This window comes from Lontra canadensis, unplaced genomic scaffold (assembly GCF_010015895.1).
Source record: "Lontra canadensis isolate GAN:19392208 unplaced genomic scaffold, GSC_riverotter_1.0 scaffold106, whole genome shotgun sequence".
Taxonomy (NCBI): Eukaryota; Metazoa; Chordata; class Mammalia; order Carnivora; family Mustelidae; genus Lontra; species Lontra canadensis.
Genome location: NW_022631100.1, coordinates 591,252 through 606,423, shown reverse-complemented (window position 1 = coordinate 606,423; position 15,172 = coordinate 591,252). Strand labels below are relative to the sequence as shown.

Sequence of the window (15,172 nt, the reverse complement as noted above, 5' to 3'; positions counted from 1 at the left end):
TTCTGCACGGAATTTTTACCTATGAATCTTGTGTCTAAGGCAGAGAGAGTTCACATATTAATTTATTCATTTATCCAACGACTACGGAGTGACATTCTCTCTGTCCTCACCCCCCACCTGCCCTGCCAGGCACCTCTTGGGATCACTGGGTCCCTTGTGCTCACGGGCCCCAGGGAATCCACTCCGAGTCCAGACCTGCCCCCTCTTCTGACTTGTTTGGGAAAAGGGGGATTGGGCTGCATTTTGGGGTCATCAGGCACAGACACCTTGCCCTCTGGACTACCCTGACAAAGGTTTGAGTGTCTCTGGCTAGACTCACCCCTCTTGGCTCCAGCTGACCTGGAGCACACAGGGCACACACAGCCTTCCCCGCACAGCACTCCCGGGCGGCCTGATCAATGGCTCCTTGAAGGCCCAGAGCCCTCTTCTGAAAAGGAGAATTCCAATGGAACCATGTCAGTAAATTTCCAGGGCTGTGCTTCCGGCCTCTGTGTGTGCCCTGAAGGACAGGTCTGTGCAGGGGGCGGGGTCACCAGGGGCCACTGCAGGGAGAGGGACAGGGCTGGTTTCCTAATATTTGTGGCCGCTGGGGATTTATCCAAACAGGGAGCACAGTGATAGTTGCTGTGTGCTTGCTCCCGCCATCAGGGGTTCCTTCTACCAATAGGAAAGTGAGGCAGAGAATCCAGGAGACGCTGGGCTTCCGTCTCCCCCAAGGACAGTGCAGCTGCCTGCGGCGGGTCCCAGAACACAAGATCCGTCAGGGCAGGGCCCATGTCACCGCGGAGCACATGTCCCTGACTCGAGGCACACATAGTGTGCACACACTTCAAGCACACATGCTGAGGAAGTGCAGACAACATACTGCCCAAGGCCGGCCCTGCCACCTCCTGGAAGCCCTCTGAGCTTTGGCACCCCATATTGTTGCTTCTCTTGGGGCCTTCGGCCTGACATGCCCCTGTCCCCATGAGAGCCTCTGAGCATCCCCTCCTTGCAGGACTCTGGCGGATAGGGACACGATCTCTTCTTCCTCTCCTCTGCTCTCTCCTGCCTTGTTTGCTCCTCCCCTCCATACCTGGTGTGCGGGCTCCAGATGAAACTGGCTCTTGCTCTCAGGCACATGTACGACAGTGTGGGGACAGGTAGGGAACCACCATCACAGGTGGTCGTGAGGCCTAGGCTTCAAGTCTGAACAGGGTGGGGAGCTGCAGGAGGGGGGTGGTAAGAGAGGATGGGCTAGGAGGTTGGGGACAGGGGAAGTGGGCTTGAACTGGTTCTGAGGAGCAGGTGGTGGGGAGGCGCCCTTGCAGGGCTAGGGAAGGGTAGGTGGGGACACTTGCGAAGTGCAGGGGTGGCTCGGTCCCAGAGAAGCAGGGAGCAGGCACAGGTGGGACAAGGTGCTCACGGGCCTTGGAGAAGTGAGGTGAAGAGTAGATTGGACCAGACTCTCCCAGTTCAGGGAAGGTGCTGTCTCAACCTCTCCCTTTTTGCACCAGACCCTCCAGGCCAAATAAAATGCTTACATTTTCCAGAAGGGGCCACTTCCCATTGGAAAGTGCCAACCCTGGCTGGGCAACTTGCCCTCCACCTCCTTCCTTTGTCAGCATCGGGGACTCAGTCCCAGCCTTTGCGGGGTGGGCCCCTCTTAACCCTTTGCCTTCCCCCTGCCATGTCCCCAGACTGCACCGATGAGCCCGGCCAGCTCAGTGCCTGGCTAGCCTGCATACTGGGGTTCCCAGAGAACCCAGGCACCCAACCACGACAGGTTAGTGTCCTAGAAGCCTTGGGTCTCCACTGGTGAAGGACAAGGTCATTATTCTAAGGGGGGGAACACAGCATCTTCCAGAAATGGCAGCCACAGTATTTCTGGGGTCAGGTGCTCTTTGAAAACCTGGGCCGGCCTCTGAGCATCTTAGTGGATAGGGTTCAGCAGAAGGGGTGCCGCGTGACCCCTGAAACTAGGTCATAAAAGATGAGGCAGCTTCCTGGGGTCTCTCTCTCGGGACGAGTGCCCAGAAGGTTGGCTTACTTGAGGCCTCTGCGGAAGAGGCCATGTGAGAGGCACAGGAACCCCGGAGGCCCCGCTGACCCAGCCTCCAGCTCAGGTGCCAAGCATGTGGGCGAGGCGCCTTGCGGTGACCCCAGCCCAGTGGCTGAAAGTGCAGGAGGGGCCCTGAATCACAGGGCTGACCCCGGTCACCCTTCAAACCCGTGAAAGTGAACAGGAAAATCCTGTTGTTTCGAGTCACACATGTTGGGGGTGGATTACGACACTAGATAAAGGGGTAGCGAGATAGGGACCTTCTGGGAATCCGCTGTCCTGAGATCTGGCCAGGAAGACCTGCCTGCTGACTGTGATGGCCTAACCCGCTTTTGGGGAGAGGGGGTGCCAGCAAGACGGCGGCCGGCACGGAGATGGCAGTGTGGGGACCGTGCCCAAGGTGCCCAGTCACACTGCCGTCGCCGGGGAACCTCAGGCCCCGAGACGCAGTCCACATGGCAGCCCCGGGAGGGGAGCACCCTCCAAGAAGCAGGGGCAGCCCCTCTTCGGCTGCAACACCTCCCGGGGAGGGAAAGGCTGAGCCCCTCCCACAGGTTCAAATATCCCAGCAATGCCCTGGTTCCTCCCAACTGTGGGGTGGGCCAGTCAGGAGCCTTGTCAACCCGCCCATCATTTACCACCACGGCTCCCTCCTCCAGGCTCCCTCCGACCTCCCCACCCTCCCCAAGGCACCCTGGATGGGATGGTCCCTGGTTTCCTGCCTAGGGCACTTTGCCACCAACTCCCCCATCCCAGGGCATTCTGGCAGTGTCTGGAGACATTTCTGATGGTCAAGTCTGGGTGGGGCTGGTGCATGCAGTGGCCAGGGGCCAGAAAAGCCCAGCCTGTTCTACAGCACGGAGGGTGGGAGGCCCTGTCCTGTGTCCAGTCCCACTGGCCCTGGTCTTATGTCTTCATGAAGCTACATAAGTTCCAAAGAGACCAGATGCTAATGCTGTTTTTGGCCACATCTGACCCTGGTTTTGGAAGGGAGGGGAGAGAAGCCCCGAAGGGCCAACCTGGGGTCACCCGTGGGAGCTGCCGAGCAGGGGCTTCCCTAAAGGACGTGCACAGCCTGCCAGGGGGCCAGGCCTGTGAGATGGTGGCTGGGGAGTCCCAGTGGGTGTCTCTCCCATGACCCTTTCATGCCCTGCAGCACCAGCCCAGAGGAGGGTACCCCCAAACCGGAATATCCCTACACCCAGTCACTGTTCATTTACATTGTTGACTGTGGGGGATGGGCCCCACCCCTCCCTGGCAAACACAAGCCTCCTTCCTTGAGCCAGTGGCATTGAATAATCCAGACCACATGTCCCTGCCCCTCCCATCCCCTGTTCCCTGTCGGAGGGGGCCCTACAAGGAAGGAGGGAGCTGAGGATGTGAGCCCTGTGGCTCCCGCCCTGACTCTGAAGCTGCCTGGAACAATGGATACTGGGAAGGGAGTCCCTGCCCCACTGCTGAGACTGGGCTGCCTGGGGCCCAGGCCAGGAGGAAGCCACCTGATGCTGGTTTCAACTATGTTCCCCAGCTTCCGGGACTGGGGCTTAGTCCAACCCACATCCTTTCTGCCCCGACCCCTGCTCCCTTCATCCACCCTCCAGGAGGAGCCCCCAAACTCCTGAGTCCCTGGAGGCATCCCCAGGGTTCAACTGCGGACAAAACCCTGCTGATTGGGGTGGGGGGGGCAGCCAAGTACAGGAGACCCCAGGACAAAGTGTACCAACAAGAATGAGTTCTTCACTCTAAACCAGACCCAGAGACAGAGAAATCGAGTCGTGAAGCTCCCCACCCCAATGGGAAAGGGAGGACACAAGCCTCACCTTTGCTCCCACAGCCCAGGAGGGTGGGGGGGAGCTCTGGCTGAAGGCGCACTATAGGCAGAGCATGGGCCCCGTGGATGGGGAGTAGAAGACAGCACGGTGCCCCTTGAGCTCTTCTCTGAACACCACCTCCTGTACCTCTCCACAACCTTGGGGGCTGCAGAGGGCAAAGCCCAGAGCCCAGCCGGGCAGGTATGAATGCTGGCACCACGCCTATGCCCATGCCACTGGCCTCCCCAGGCCCCATCTGACCTGCCCGCAGGAAGGGAGCCACCAATCTGCAGCTACCAAGCCCCTCCCAGGAGCCCGGAGCTGCGCAGGTGTGTCCAATTTCAGCCTCAGCCCTGCTGCAGGTGCCTCTTCTCCCCAGTTCGAGGATGAGGCAACTAGAGCCTCGGGAGGACGGTGATTTGCCCAAAGCGAAGAGCCACCCACTGCAGAGCCATGGCCACACTCTGCCTGATGGACCCCCACGTCCTCACTCTGGACCCTGTCGTTCTCAGGTGCTTATGGACGCACGTACCCAGTCTGGCTTCGGGGGAGACACACAGGCCTGCAGGGACCATCCGGCCCATCCAACCGCAGAGAGTGAGGGACGGGAGGTTGGACCCCGGTGAGCCGTGGTCTGCAGCGCCACCCCCGCGGTGCCCATACGTGCATGTGGCTGGCACAGACCACTGCACAGCTGCTGGCCTGGCTCGTGGTGTGAACCACCCTCCTCCCGGGGCTCCACCACCCCACACTGCTGCAGGCCAGTGCCTCGCCAGGCACCCCTGTGGCTGACACTGCTGGGGGGGGTGATCTAGCAGGGCTTCCCAGACCTTGGAGCAGGGACATAAGCTGAGCCCCTTGGGGGGTGGGTGGGAGTACAGGAGGACTGTGGGGGTCTGCCAGCAGAGAGTACCATATTTTGGAGTCACAAAATGTCAGAAGTAGTGGGACCTTAGGAAACTGATCCAACTCTCATGTCAGAGGCAGACAGCAGAGTCCAGAGGGTTGAGGCCTGGCTCTTGGCTCAGGGAGCACCTGAGAAGTGAAAGTCACAAGGGGACCAGAGGCCGGTGGGGAGCGGGGGGGTGGGCCATAAACTCCTGGGCACCCTGAGGGCTTCAGATGCAGATGTATGCAATGATGGGGGGCTTCTTTTGGGGGAGAATTCCTGCTGCCTCTGCTCTCTGGGGTCGGGAGGTCAGGAACACTGCTGTATACCGGCCAAGGCCAGGGGCAGCGGGGCAGGAACAGGGGCCTGGGGGAACATAGCAGCATTAGCACTCCAGCCGTCCCAGCTTCTGTGACTGTCTTAGGGACCACAGGAAGGGAGCAGGGAGCACGGCGGCAGCCTTGGGGGAGCAGAGCCGTGGAGGAGTATTTATAACTGGAAGGGAGGCTGGGAGGAAATGAGTCACAGCCACCAGCCACCACCCATCTGCTCCAGGACCCGGAGAGGCCCCAGTGGGGCACTGATGATGGGGCTGGCCGCGAGGCGACGGTTGCAAAGAGAAGAGAATGTATTTACTTTCTCCACCAAACCAGCGGACACTTAATTTTTAGTCACAACTCGCATATTCCCGAACAGAGGGGCATCCTACAAGAACCATAATATGCAAGGGGCATGAGAAACTGCCACAGCCCAGAAGGGCCCAGGGAGACGCAACAGCCAGACATAATATGATCCCTGAGGGGGTTCCTGGAGCAGCGCCAAGACACGAGTAACCGCTGAGGAAACCTCGAGGGTGCCGTGTGGGTGCTGGGTCATGAATGGTAGCAAGCCCCCAAGCTCAGTGAGACGGGGGATCTGGGTATGGGGTGGTTGGGGGCGGGGGGTCTCTGTACCATCCTCTCCGTTCTTCCATAAATCTAAGACCATATCACAAAACAAAGGCTGTTAACATTTGCAAAAGGCACCTACTATAAAAATGACTTCTTAAAAAATTATACTATAAATCATCCCAAAATTACTCAAAGGGGTGCCTATGTGGCTCAGTTGGCTAAGTGTCCCTGACTCTTGGTTTTGGCTCGCGTTGTGATCTCAGGGTCGCGTGAGATTGAGCCCCGTGGGGGCTCCACACTCAGTGCGGAGTCTGCTGGGGATTCTTCCTCTCTCTCTGCCCCTCTCCCCTGCTTGTGTGTGTGTGAACGCACATGCACGCACTCTCTAATAAATAAATCTTAAAAAAAAATAAATATAAAAATATATAAAAATTATTTAAAACACTTAGTAGTAGTTAAGTTTCAGGGGAGTCAACTTACATGCGGACTTTCAGCCGTGCAGGGCGTCAGCGCCCCCTGACCCCCTTGCGGCTCCAGGGTTAACCATAGTGTCATTATTCACATTTATGGAAGGGGAAACTGAGTCTCGGACAGCTTGGGTAACCTGCCCAAGGTCCCCCAGGCTAGTAAGCAGTGGAGGGAGCAGGTGCTTCTCTAGTGGGCTGGGCTGTGGAAAGCACACCTATAGCCATCACCTCTGGGTGCTCTGGGAACCTAGGTGCCTTTTGGGGGTGGAGGCCCCACGAGGGGGCCTGGAGGACATGCTCCAGATGACAGTGACATGGGGTGGTGCCTTTCAAGGGCTCTGACAGCTGCTGGCAGCTTTGAACCCTTCCCTGGGGGCCTAGGATGGGGGGGCAGAGAGCCAGGGGAGAGGGGAGAGAGCTGTGGGGAGCAGTGGGGGTGCTGTGGGGACTCTGGGAGCACTGGAGAAAGCAAGGCAGAGGAGTTCAGCTCCTGGATGTCCCGGGCCCCTGGGGGCGGTTGTGACTGGGAGGAGCAGGTTACTGCCAGCGAGACCAGAGCCTACTTAGCTGCTCACTGTAGGGGCAATTCTGCAAACCCCGCATGAACAACCTCGCTGGGGTTTTTGGCTGCACCCCTGGGAGAGGGGGGTGGTTTGGGGATGGCCTACTGCTGGGCAGCCCCATGGGGGTGGCAGACTGCCGGAAAAGTAGAAGTCCACGGACGGCACTCTCCGGGGTCCCTGCTGAGCCAAGCGCGTGTCTGGGCAAAGAGTGAATTCTGCTCTGAGAACGTCACCTCCCGGTCCCCATGACACAGTCACAGCATCAGGACAGCTTGGAGGAGGGCAGAAAGACCTATAATCAGATCCACTTCTCTCCTTAGTGCGTTTCAGCTGTGCAGCGGTCCCTATATCCCCAGCCGCACTGCTGGGGCTGTCTTCTGGTCTGTGTGGGGGTGGGGGGGTTTACAGCATAGCTGGGGTGACAGCCTGCAGGAGGGCACACAGAAGTGGGTGTGGTAGGCGGACTGTCACCGCTGCGGACCGTCGGACCACACTCCACGCTGGAGCACATGGCCTGGGCTCCATGGCAGGCTGGAGGAACGACTCTAGAACAGCCAAATGCCTCGTCTGATCGATGACTTGCCCACAGTCTAGGAGCTGAGCCCAGGTTGCCACTCTGCTCCTGTGGCCAGGTGCTGTGGCCATAGCACCCTGTTCCCAATGCTTCTGAGCCTGCTGGGACTGGCGACAGTCACCACCCCATGCCCAGAGGCCAGAGTCAGGGTGAGAGTTCAGACAATCATGTTTCCCAGATGGCCATTGAACCAGGAGACTGGAAAGGAAAGGCCAAAGAGTGCAAACGCCCTTAGGCGTTAGAGACCAAAGATGGAGGAATTAATTCTACAAGAGCTGATCACACTTGACCTTGTTTTTATTTGACCCAGTGCAGATCTCAGGAATTTTACCCCTGGAATGTAAGGCCCACCCGTCTCCTCTCCTCTCCTCTCCTCTCCTCTCAGAGAGGCCTGCTGTTATGTCAAGAGGGCTTAAACACTCCACTTGCTACTTATGCTACTTGACTCTTGAGATGTCATAACCCTTGGATGTTTGGGCCATGTGTGGGGTCCAGTCCAGGTATGACAGATCCTCCAAGTCCCTGGGGCTGGCCCAGGCCTCTGTCAGTTCCCAAGGACCCCTGGGCATCTAGTCTATTGTTTGTGGGGTAGAGGGAAGGAAACAGGGTGTGCAGGAGGGTGTTCTCTGCAGGTAAGAATGTACTCCGGAATCTCAGGAATCCACACACACAGGCTGGGCTCAGGCCAGCGGTCATGTTCTCTGAGAGGCATTTCCTGTGGGGCTCCCAGAGTCACACAGTCACACAGCTGCCCTGACGTCCCTCGGCAACCAAGACTCTCTAGCCCCTTCTGCAATCGTAGCCCAGGGGCTGAGGACACAGGCCCCAGAGTTCGGCTGTGCATGTCTGTGTGCCTGACCGTCAGTTCCGATGTCACTTCCGGGACCTCAGTGTCCTCATCGATAGGGACAATCACAGCACTGCCGGGATTCTGCCATCACAGCTTAGTGTCTGGGGCAGAGCGTTCACTCCATAAACACGAGTGGGTATGACTCTGAGTATTGGAACCTGTGCCAGGTGGGCCAGCCAGGAAAGGAGCTACAATTCCGACTGATCAATCTTGTCAGAGACGCTGCGGCCAGGGGCTCGGCCTCAGACCCTCAGATCCTCCCAGTTCAGCTCCCCTTGCCCCGTGTTCATTTAAATGAACATTGCTATCCCCTTTGCAAGGAGAAGCGTTGCTTCCTGCTCTTCCGATCCCATGGTGAGCCCATCTTACAAACCCCAAGAACGCCCTGGCGCTCTGACTTCCCTTCAGCGGTGAGCGCGGGCTTTCCTCTTCCCTCACACTGAGTCACCATACCTGGCCCTGCAGCTGCCCAAGAACAGAGGTGTCAGGGCTGTGACTGGCCTGGGGAGTCCTTCCACCTGGCTCTCAGCCCAGAGCCTGACTGAGTCATAGGCCGCTAGCCATTCTACCCCCATGGGACGGGGGCTCCGAGCACAAGGCGGTGAAATCCAGAAGCCCCTGCACCCTCCAGTGGGAGTGTCTGTGTAACCTCAACAACCAGCCCAGAGCAGGGGACCCAGGAGGCCTCATGTGTGCCTCAGGATGGGCCCCTCAGGGCAGCAAGAATTCCAAGAAGCTTCTGGAAATGGAAACCCCAGGCTGCCAAGGGAGGGAAGGCACAGCCTCGCAGACGAGCCCCCACAGTCCGCTTCAGACGCCGTCACTTACCTAGGGCTCCTTGGCAGATGTCTGTGCGAGTGGCCCCTCCAATAATAAACTGTGGGTCATCGCAGATCTCCTGCAAACGAGACCCACAGAGTGCTGTCAGGCCACCAGAATCCTGCTTCCAGGGTTAGGACATCCCTGTTCCTGGGGGGTGCACCAGACACCTTCTCCCCCTCCCCACCCAAGGCAAGTTAGAAACAGACTGCCATGGGCTCCTTCTTGTACTCCTGCCCATGGAAGGCGCAGAAGTCCAGCACCCCGCACTGCCGACAGCTAACATCATCTCGCTACTTCCCCTCTGCCACCAGTGGGTCCCTTGATACTCTGGGGACACCCCGCCAGCCCCTCTCCTCTGTTCCCACACATCAGCTGTTTTGTCTTCATGGGATTCCTTTCCCACCCTGTTCTCTCCTGTTTCATCTGCTACCGTATTTCAAACCTCACTGCCACCTCCTCCATGAAGCCCTCCTTCACAGTCCAGCCCTTGCTCATCTCTGGGACTCTGAGACCCCGAGCATTTGTACTCTGTGGTCTGGTATTTAGCTGTGCACCGTCCAGTGGTGCTGGTGGGTGTGTGCCGGGGATCGGAGCTAGTCTCCTGAATTCGCCCGTGGGGCCGGGACACGGGTGGCGTCCATGTGTCAGGGACGCTGCTACAGAATGGGGCTGTGCCTGGTGCTTCATGTCATGGGGCCCCTCAGGGACTCAGATGGGCAGGCGAAGAAACAGGAAGAAACAGGCCACGGAGATAGAACAATGTAAAACAATGTGTCTAAGTTACAGAGAGCACTGGGATTTGCAGCCATAGCCATAGAGAGCTCCTACTCTTCCTGCTCTGGGTCTGGGGCAGGGGGAGGCGCTCCCTCTAACTGATTAGTAACACGGCTCTTGAGGTTGTTACAACCTCACTGATCAGTAACACAACTCAGGATAATTGCCCCTCAGCCGGATGGAGGCCAGTTTTGAACAATTCTAGCCCCTCCGCCACCCTGTCCATTTCCTGATTCTGAAACGCTCCACCCCAAAGCCACAGAGGAAGCCAGCATAAATCTGGGCTTTTGTCGGCTTCCACGACCTCCGTGTGCCGGCACTCCACCCTATACCCCGTGCTGTGCCCCTGGTGTGTCCCTCTGGGTCCAGCACAAGCCCTTCCTGGGTGGGGCCTGAATCCGGCCCCATGTCCCCTGTCCCAGCACCTCAATCTACAGCAGAACACATTCCTTTCACGCCTCGCCATGGTCCCCTCCCTGCTCATGTCGGTCTGCTTGGGGGATGAGAGGACAATGCGAGTGTGTTTCTGCTGAACCGAACCTGCCAGCCCAGAACTTATGCAGCTCATCGAAGGACACACTGGGCTTGGTGCCGAGAACCCAAGATTCACACCGCCCTTCTTCTGTGCGCCAGGCTCTTCCCCCAGCAGGATTTTTCCACTGTTGCAGAAACTTTCCCACACCTCGGCAGCCTCTCCAAAGACGGCAAAGCTCAGGGTGGCCCTTGGAGGTGTCTCAGGAAAGTGGGGTACTGGATTAAACATGGATGCAACAGTCCTGGGGACGGGGTTGAGGGCTTGAGCTCTGGGTCCAGATGGAGGCGGGGGGGGGGGGGCTCTGAACCCTGGCTCTGCCATTTTGATGGGTCCTAAGTCCCCGGCAAGGTCCTCCACCTCCTTTGGCCTTGGTTTCCTCATTTGTAGAATGGGAACTGTGTGACGAGTGTACCTCCACAGGGTGTTCTGGTGGGGGTCACCAAGTGTCCTTGGTAAGCCCTTCACAGAAGTCAGCTACTGTTATTACCAGTGAAGAACAAGGGGATGACAGTCCCTATCCCGGGGGCTGGAGAGTCGGGCTGGAGGGTGAATAAATGAGTCACCACAGAAGTGTGTGCTCTCGGGGCTCAGGCGGACTTGGGGGGCCCCCCACTCTCACCTGACTACCCCTTCCCAGTGGCTGCGCAGTCAGTGGGAGGTCAGGAAACCGCTCCCTGGGGAGGGGCAGCGCAAGGCCTGCCTGCTCCCTGCCCTCCCTTCCTTGGGACCCTGTGTCATAAGCTCCTCCTGTCTGTCCGTCTCTCACTCCTTCCGCCCTTGGTGACTCAACACATGACACATCCCACAGCCTCTAAAACCCCACTGCCTGCCCTACCCACCACTCCCCTGCTGCTTTTCAGACACCGTTCTGAAAGAAGCCCAACAACGGTCTTCCCTTTGGGTCCCTGACCGTGGCATCTACAGCACCCCGGTGTCTGGCTCCACATCACCTTCCCACCGCAGCTCCTCTGCCAAAGTCACCAGTGACTCGCTGGTGTCCAAATCCAGGAGACATTTTGTTTCCCTTGCCTGACCCCAACCACAGCAGCGTTCCAGAAGGCAGGACGGAGGCAGAGGGCAGCTGTGAGCTGTGAGGTATACACACCCATGGGCTGGACAGAGTCCCGGCCCCCTCGCAGACACCTGCGTGAGCAAATATTTAACTTCTGCAAGCCTCCAGTTCTCCAACTGCTGAATGGGAACGTAACAACCTCCCTGCCTCCCCTGCCCCCAACTTGTGCAGCTCCCAGCCTGTCTCGTCCTGAGCAGGGGTCCTGAGATGGCCCCAGACCCTCTCCCAACTGGAAGCACTACCGGCATGTCTACCTGCTGGGTGACCTGTCTCCCCTCACCAGCCCCTGAAGTCTAAGGAGGCAGAAACTAGATGCACCGTCCCTGGCATGTAGTAGGTGCTCCGTAAATGCTTTAGTGAACAAAAGAACAAGTGAAGGCATGTGCAAATTCACTCTGTAAACTGTGAGTGAGGTGCGATGTTAGTGTCAGATGAATACATTCTCTCATTTGTCACTTTCATAACTGCAAATTCAGTAAAGGCTCTTTGCAATCCTGCCTTCATTCATTCCCTGACTCCCTGAAGAATCACTGTCTTTCTCGTCACAGGTGTATCCCCAGCATTGAAGACAGTGCCTGGCATGGGAACAGGTGCTTAGGCCGCTGGATGAGGAGGCACTGATTTCTGGGGACACACTGGTGACCAACACACACGGGGTCTCTGCAGTTCAGTGTGAAGGGCAGATAATACATAATTACATCTATAAACTGCAAAAACACCGGAGGAAAGTTATCAGGGCTCTGTGAGGAACAATAAAAGATAAAGAATAATAAATCAATAAAGAGGAAAATACTTAGGCAACACCTCTCCTTCTAGATGAAGAAATGCAAGTAAAGAGGCTAAAAGGTGCAGGCAGGGTCACCCAGAAGGTTAGCAAGAAATGAACTCGAGTCCTGGGGACCCCACCTAGGGCATTTCTATTGCGCTTGCTGCCTACAGGCTGGGTTTTGGGTAACAGGAAACCTGGGAGGTCCAGAGGAGTAGACGCAGGGCAGCAACCTTACTCTCAAGTCAGAAATCTAGAGCCTGGGTTCCCAGGAAGCCTTGTTCAGGTTTGGTGGGGGAAGGCCAGGCAGTGTCCCATGGCAGGTGGAGCCAGCATATCCCGTGTGCTGGGATCCCCAGCACAACCGTAGGAGGGGACAAGCTGTCCCAAGACCTGCCAGGGAAGGGTGCGGATGGGACAAGGGAGCTTAGAGGGCGCCCCCCCAACCCGAGTTTCCCCGGGAAAGACGGGGCCTGTGCAATGAGGAGGAGCACTGGCTCCCTGCCGGATTACTCCGTCTATCGTTAACCATCAGGGTAAATGTTATGCGGAGGTCTCACCAGCTCCCATCTGGAAAAACAAACACGAAACTCTGATTGGATAAATCTAACCACGACCGCATGAGAGAGTCCTTACTCACAAAAGGAACAGGCTCGGATTTCCCTCCCCCTCGCCCCGACGCAGACACAAGCTGAGTTAGAGCCTGACTTTCCCTGGTCAGAGATACTGCCTCCCACGCTCCTTTGCCCGCAGACCCTCCTTCCACCATCTCCCCCCCGGGAGTCCAAGCAAAGTTTGCCCCAGGTCCACTATGTCACTCCTACATCCGGCAGAGTCCAAGGCGGCTCCCGCGGCCTGCTAACTGCCCCGCTGGGCAGGGCGCGCCAGACCGGGCCCGGGAAGTGCCGGGGTGGACAAAAGCCAGGCCCGCGCAGCGGACGCGCCCGCATCGAGTAACGGGGAGGGGCGCGCGCGGTGCGCTCCTGGTGCGCTTTCCGCGGCTGGCGCAGGCCCTCCACGACCCCACTGCCGCGGCCGGCGGGAGGCCTAGGCCCCGCACCCTGCGTCCCTCACCCACTCCGGACCCCGCGCCCCCGCCGTCCCGTGCCGCTCTCCGCCCACCCTGGCCCATTCTCCCCGCCACCCCATGCTCCGCGCCCTACCGTGGGCCGCTTCCACTCGATGCCCTGCGTCTTGCTGGAGTAGGGCCCCAGTTCCTTGAAGCCCAGGGAGGAAGGGATGGCCGGGAAGGAAGGGTCCTGGAAGAGCGTCCCGGCCTCCAGGCACTCGTCCCGCAGCGCCTCATAGTCCTGGTTGAGGTACTTGATGGACTTCTCGTGCGAGCCCAGCCCCTCGGCAGTCTCTCGGTCCTTCACCAGCTTGGCGGCGATGCCGGCCATGGCGCGGGGTCTCGGCAGGGGCGCGGCGAGCAGCGACGAGTATCCGCAGGGGCGCGGCCTGGCCGGTTGCGCTGCGGTTGGACTGCAGTCCACCGCGCTGCAGGCGGCACCTCCCTCCGCAGCAGGCGCCCCCTCCCGGCGGGGTGTGGTCTTGGCGTCCGCGGGGTGTGGCCTCGGGGTCCGGGGGTTACTGCCTCGGCGCGGGGAGGACGGCGGAGGTGTGGCCTCGGCGCCGGGGGGCGGGACTGCCACCTGCGGCGAGGACAGCAGCCAACTCCCCGCCCTCAGGGTACGGAGCGGGTCCCGGACTAAATCAGCGGCCCCCACGTGGGCCCCGACTTTGTGCCCAACACCAATGGCGGCTGTGCTGACGGTCTCATTCAAGGCTCGCAGCAACCCCGGGAGAGGGGTGTCCCCCGCTGGGGTTCCCATCCTACGGAGGCGAACAGCGGGCCTCCGAAAGGAGAGGTTGGGTGACCCAGTGTCGCACCAGCGGTCGCGGGCAGCTCAGGGAGTCCCAGGCCTCAGGACCGGTTGTAATCGCACGCTGCACATCACACACAGGGGTCGGGGCTTCCGACTGAAAATACATCCTCGCAGGTAAATGCGAATTCCAGGTTAGCTCCAGTATTTCCTCAGTGTAAGTATGTCCCAGACAGTGCAGGGGCATAGTTATACTAAAAAAGTACTCCTTGTGGGGCGCCTGACTGGCTCAGTCGGTGAAGCATGCAATCTTGATCTTGATCTTGGGGTCCTGAGTTCCAGCCCCAGGTTGTGTGTAGAGATTACCAAAAACAGATATTGTTTATCTGACGCTTACCTTGAACGGGAGGCCGGAGTCAATACTGGTGGGTTGTTTGGAGAGCCGTATAGGGTGACCGCTTCTCCAGGGGTTGGGGGGTGGGGGAGACTGGCTTGTGGGGGAGCAAGCTTCTCAGCTCCACCAGGGAGGCGTTGGTACACCCAGGACTGCTGTTCTCCCACTCCCCACATTAAGGGGCAAGCATTTGTGTTTCAGTGGGAAACTGGGGGTGACTTTGGCCTCCCCACCTTACCCCAGGGGGACACTTGGCCTTGCTGCAAGACATTTTTTATTGTCAGGACCGAGGATGGGCGGGGCACTGGTTTCTATGGAGTAGAAGCCAGGGATACGCTTCTCAACTTCTTACACTTCCCCAGGACAGCTCCCCATGGCAAAGTGATCTGAACATCTGGTTAGAGCACCTCTTTCCAGCCACCCGATGGTAGTCTTTCACTGTGCGTGAGTTATTTTATGACTCTTGAGTTGTAGATAACAGTGGCTGCCCAGTGTAGAGATGCACATGAATCCTACCCAGTGTAGGGGTCTCCCCACCCTGCGGGGTCGGCTGAGGCCAGTTGCACAGTCATTTCAGTTTTCTTCATTTCGTATAAACCAGTGCTTCTTGCACTTTCCCTTTGAACCAGATGTAGCATCTGCTTAGTAGCCTCAATTAATTAATGAGGTAAATGAAATCTTTAACATGTGTTCATTTTATAGCTAGATGAGAATCAGTCATGATTTAATTTTTTTTTTTTAAATTTTCTTTTAGGGGCGCCTGGGTGGTTCCATCAGTGAAGTGTCTGCCTTCGGCTCAGGTCATGATCCCAGGGTCGTGGGATGGAGTCCCAAATCGTGCTCTTTGCTCAGTGGGGAGCCTGCTTCTCCCTCTCCTGCTGCTGCTCCCCCTGCTCACACA

General features: G+C 58.2%; 1 protein-coding gene across 1 annotated transcript in view; it reads right to left on the bottom strand.

Annotated features, from left to right (window-relative positions):
• Positions 1-13,538, bottom strand: part of CAPN2 (calpain 2) — a 40,883-nt gene extending 27,345 nt beyond the window's left edge. The window contains exons 1-2 of the mRNA XM_032838850.1: positions 13,218-13,538; positions 8,914-8,983 (exon numbers count right to left, since the gene is read on the bottom strand). Of these exons, the coding sequence (XP_032694741.1) occupies positions 8,914-8,983; positions 13,218-13,454 (307 nt within the window). The 5' untranslated portion in view covers positions 13,455-13,538. The remainder of the gene's footprint in view (positions 1-8,913; positions 8,984-13,217) is intronic.
• Between the last annotated feature and the right edge of the window lie 1,634 nt (positions 13,539-15,172).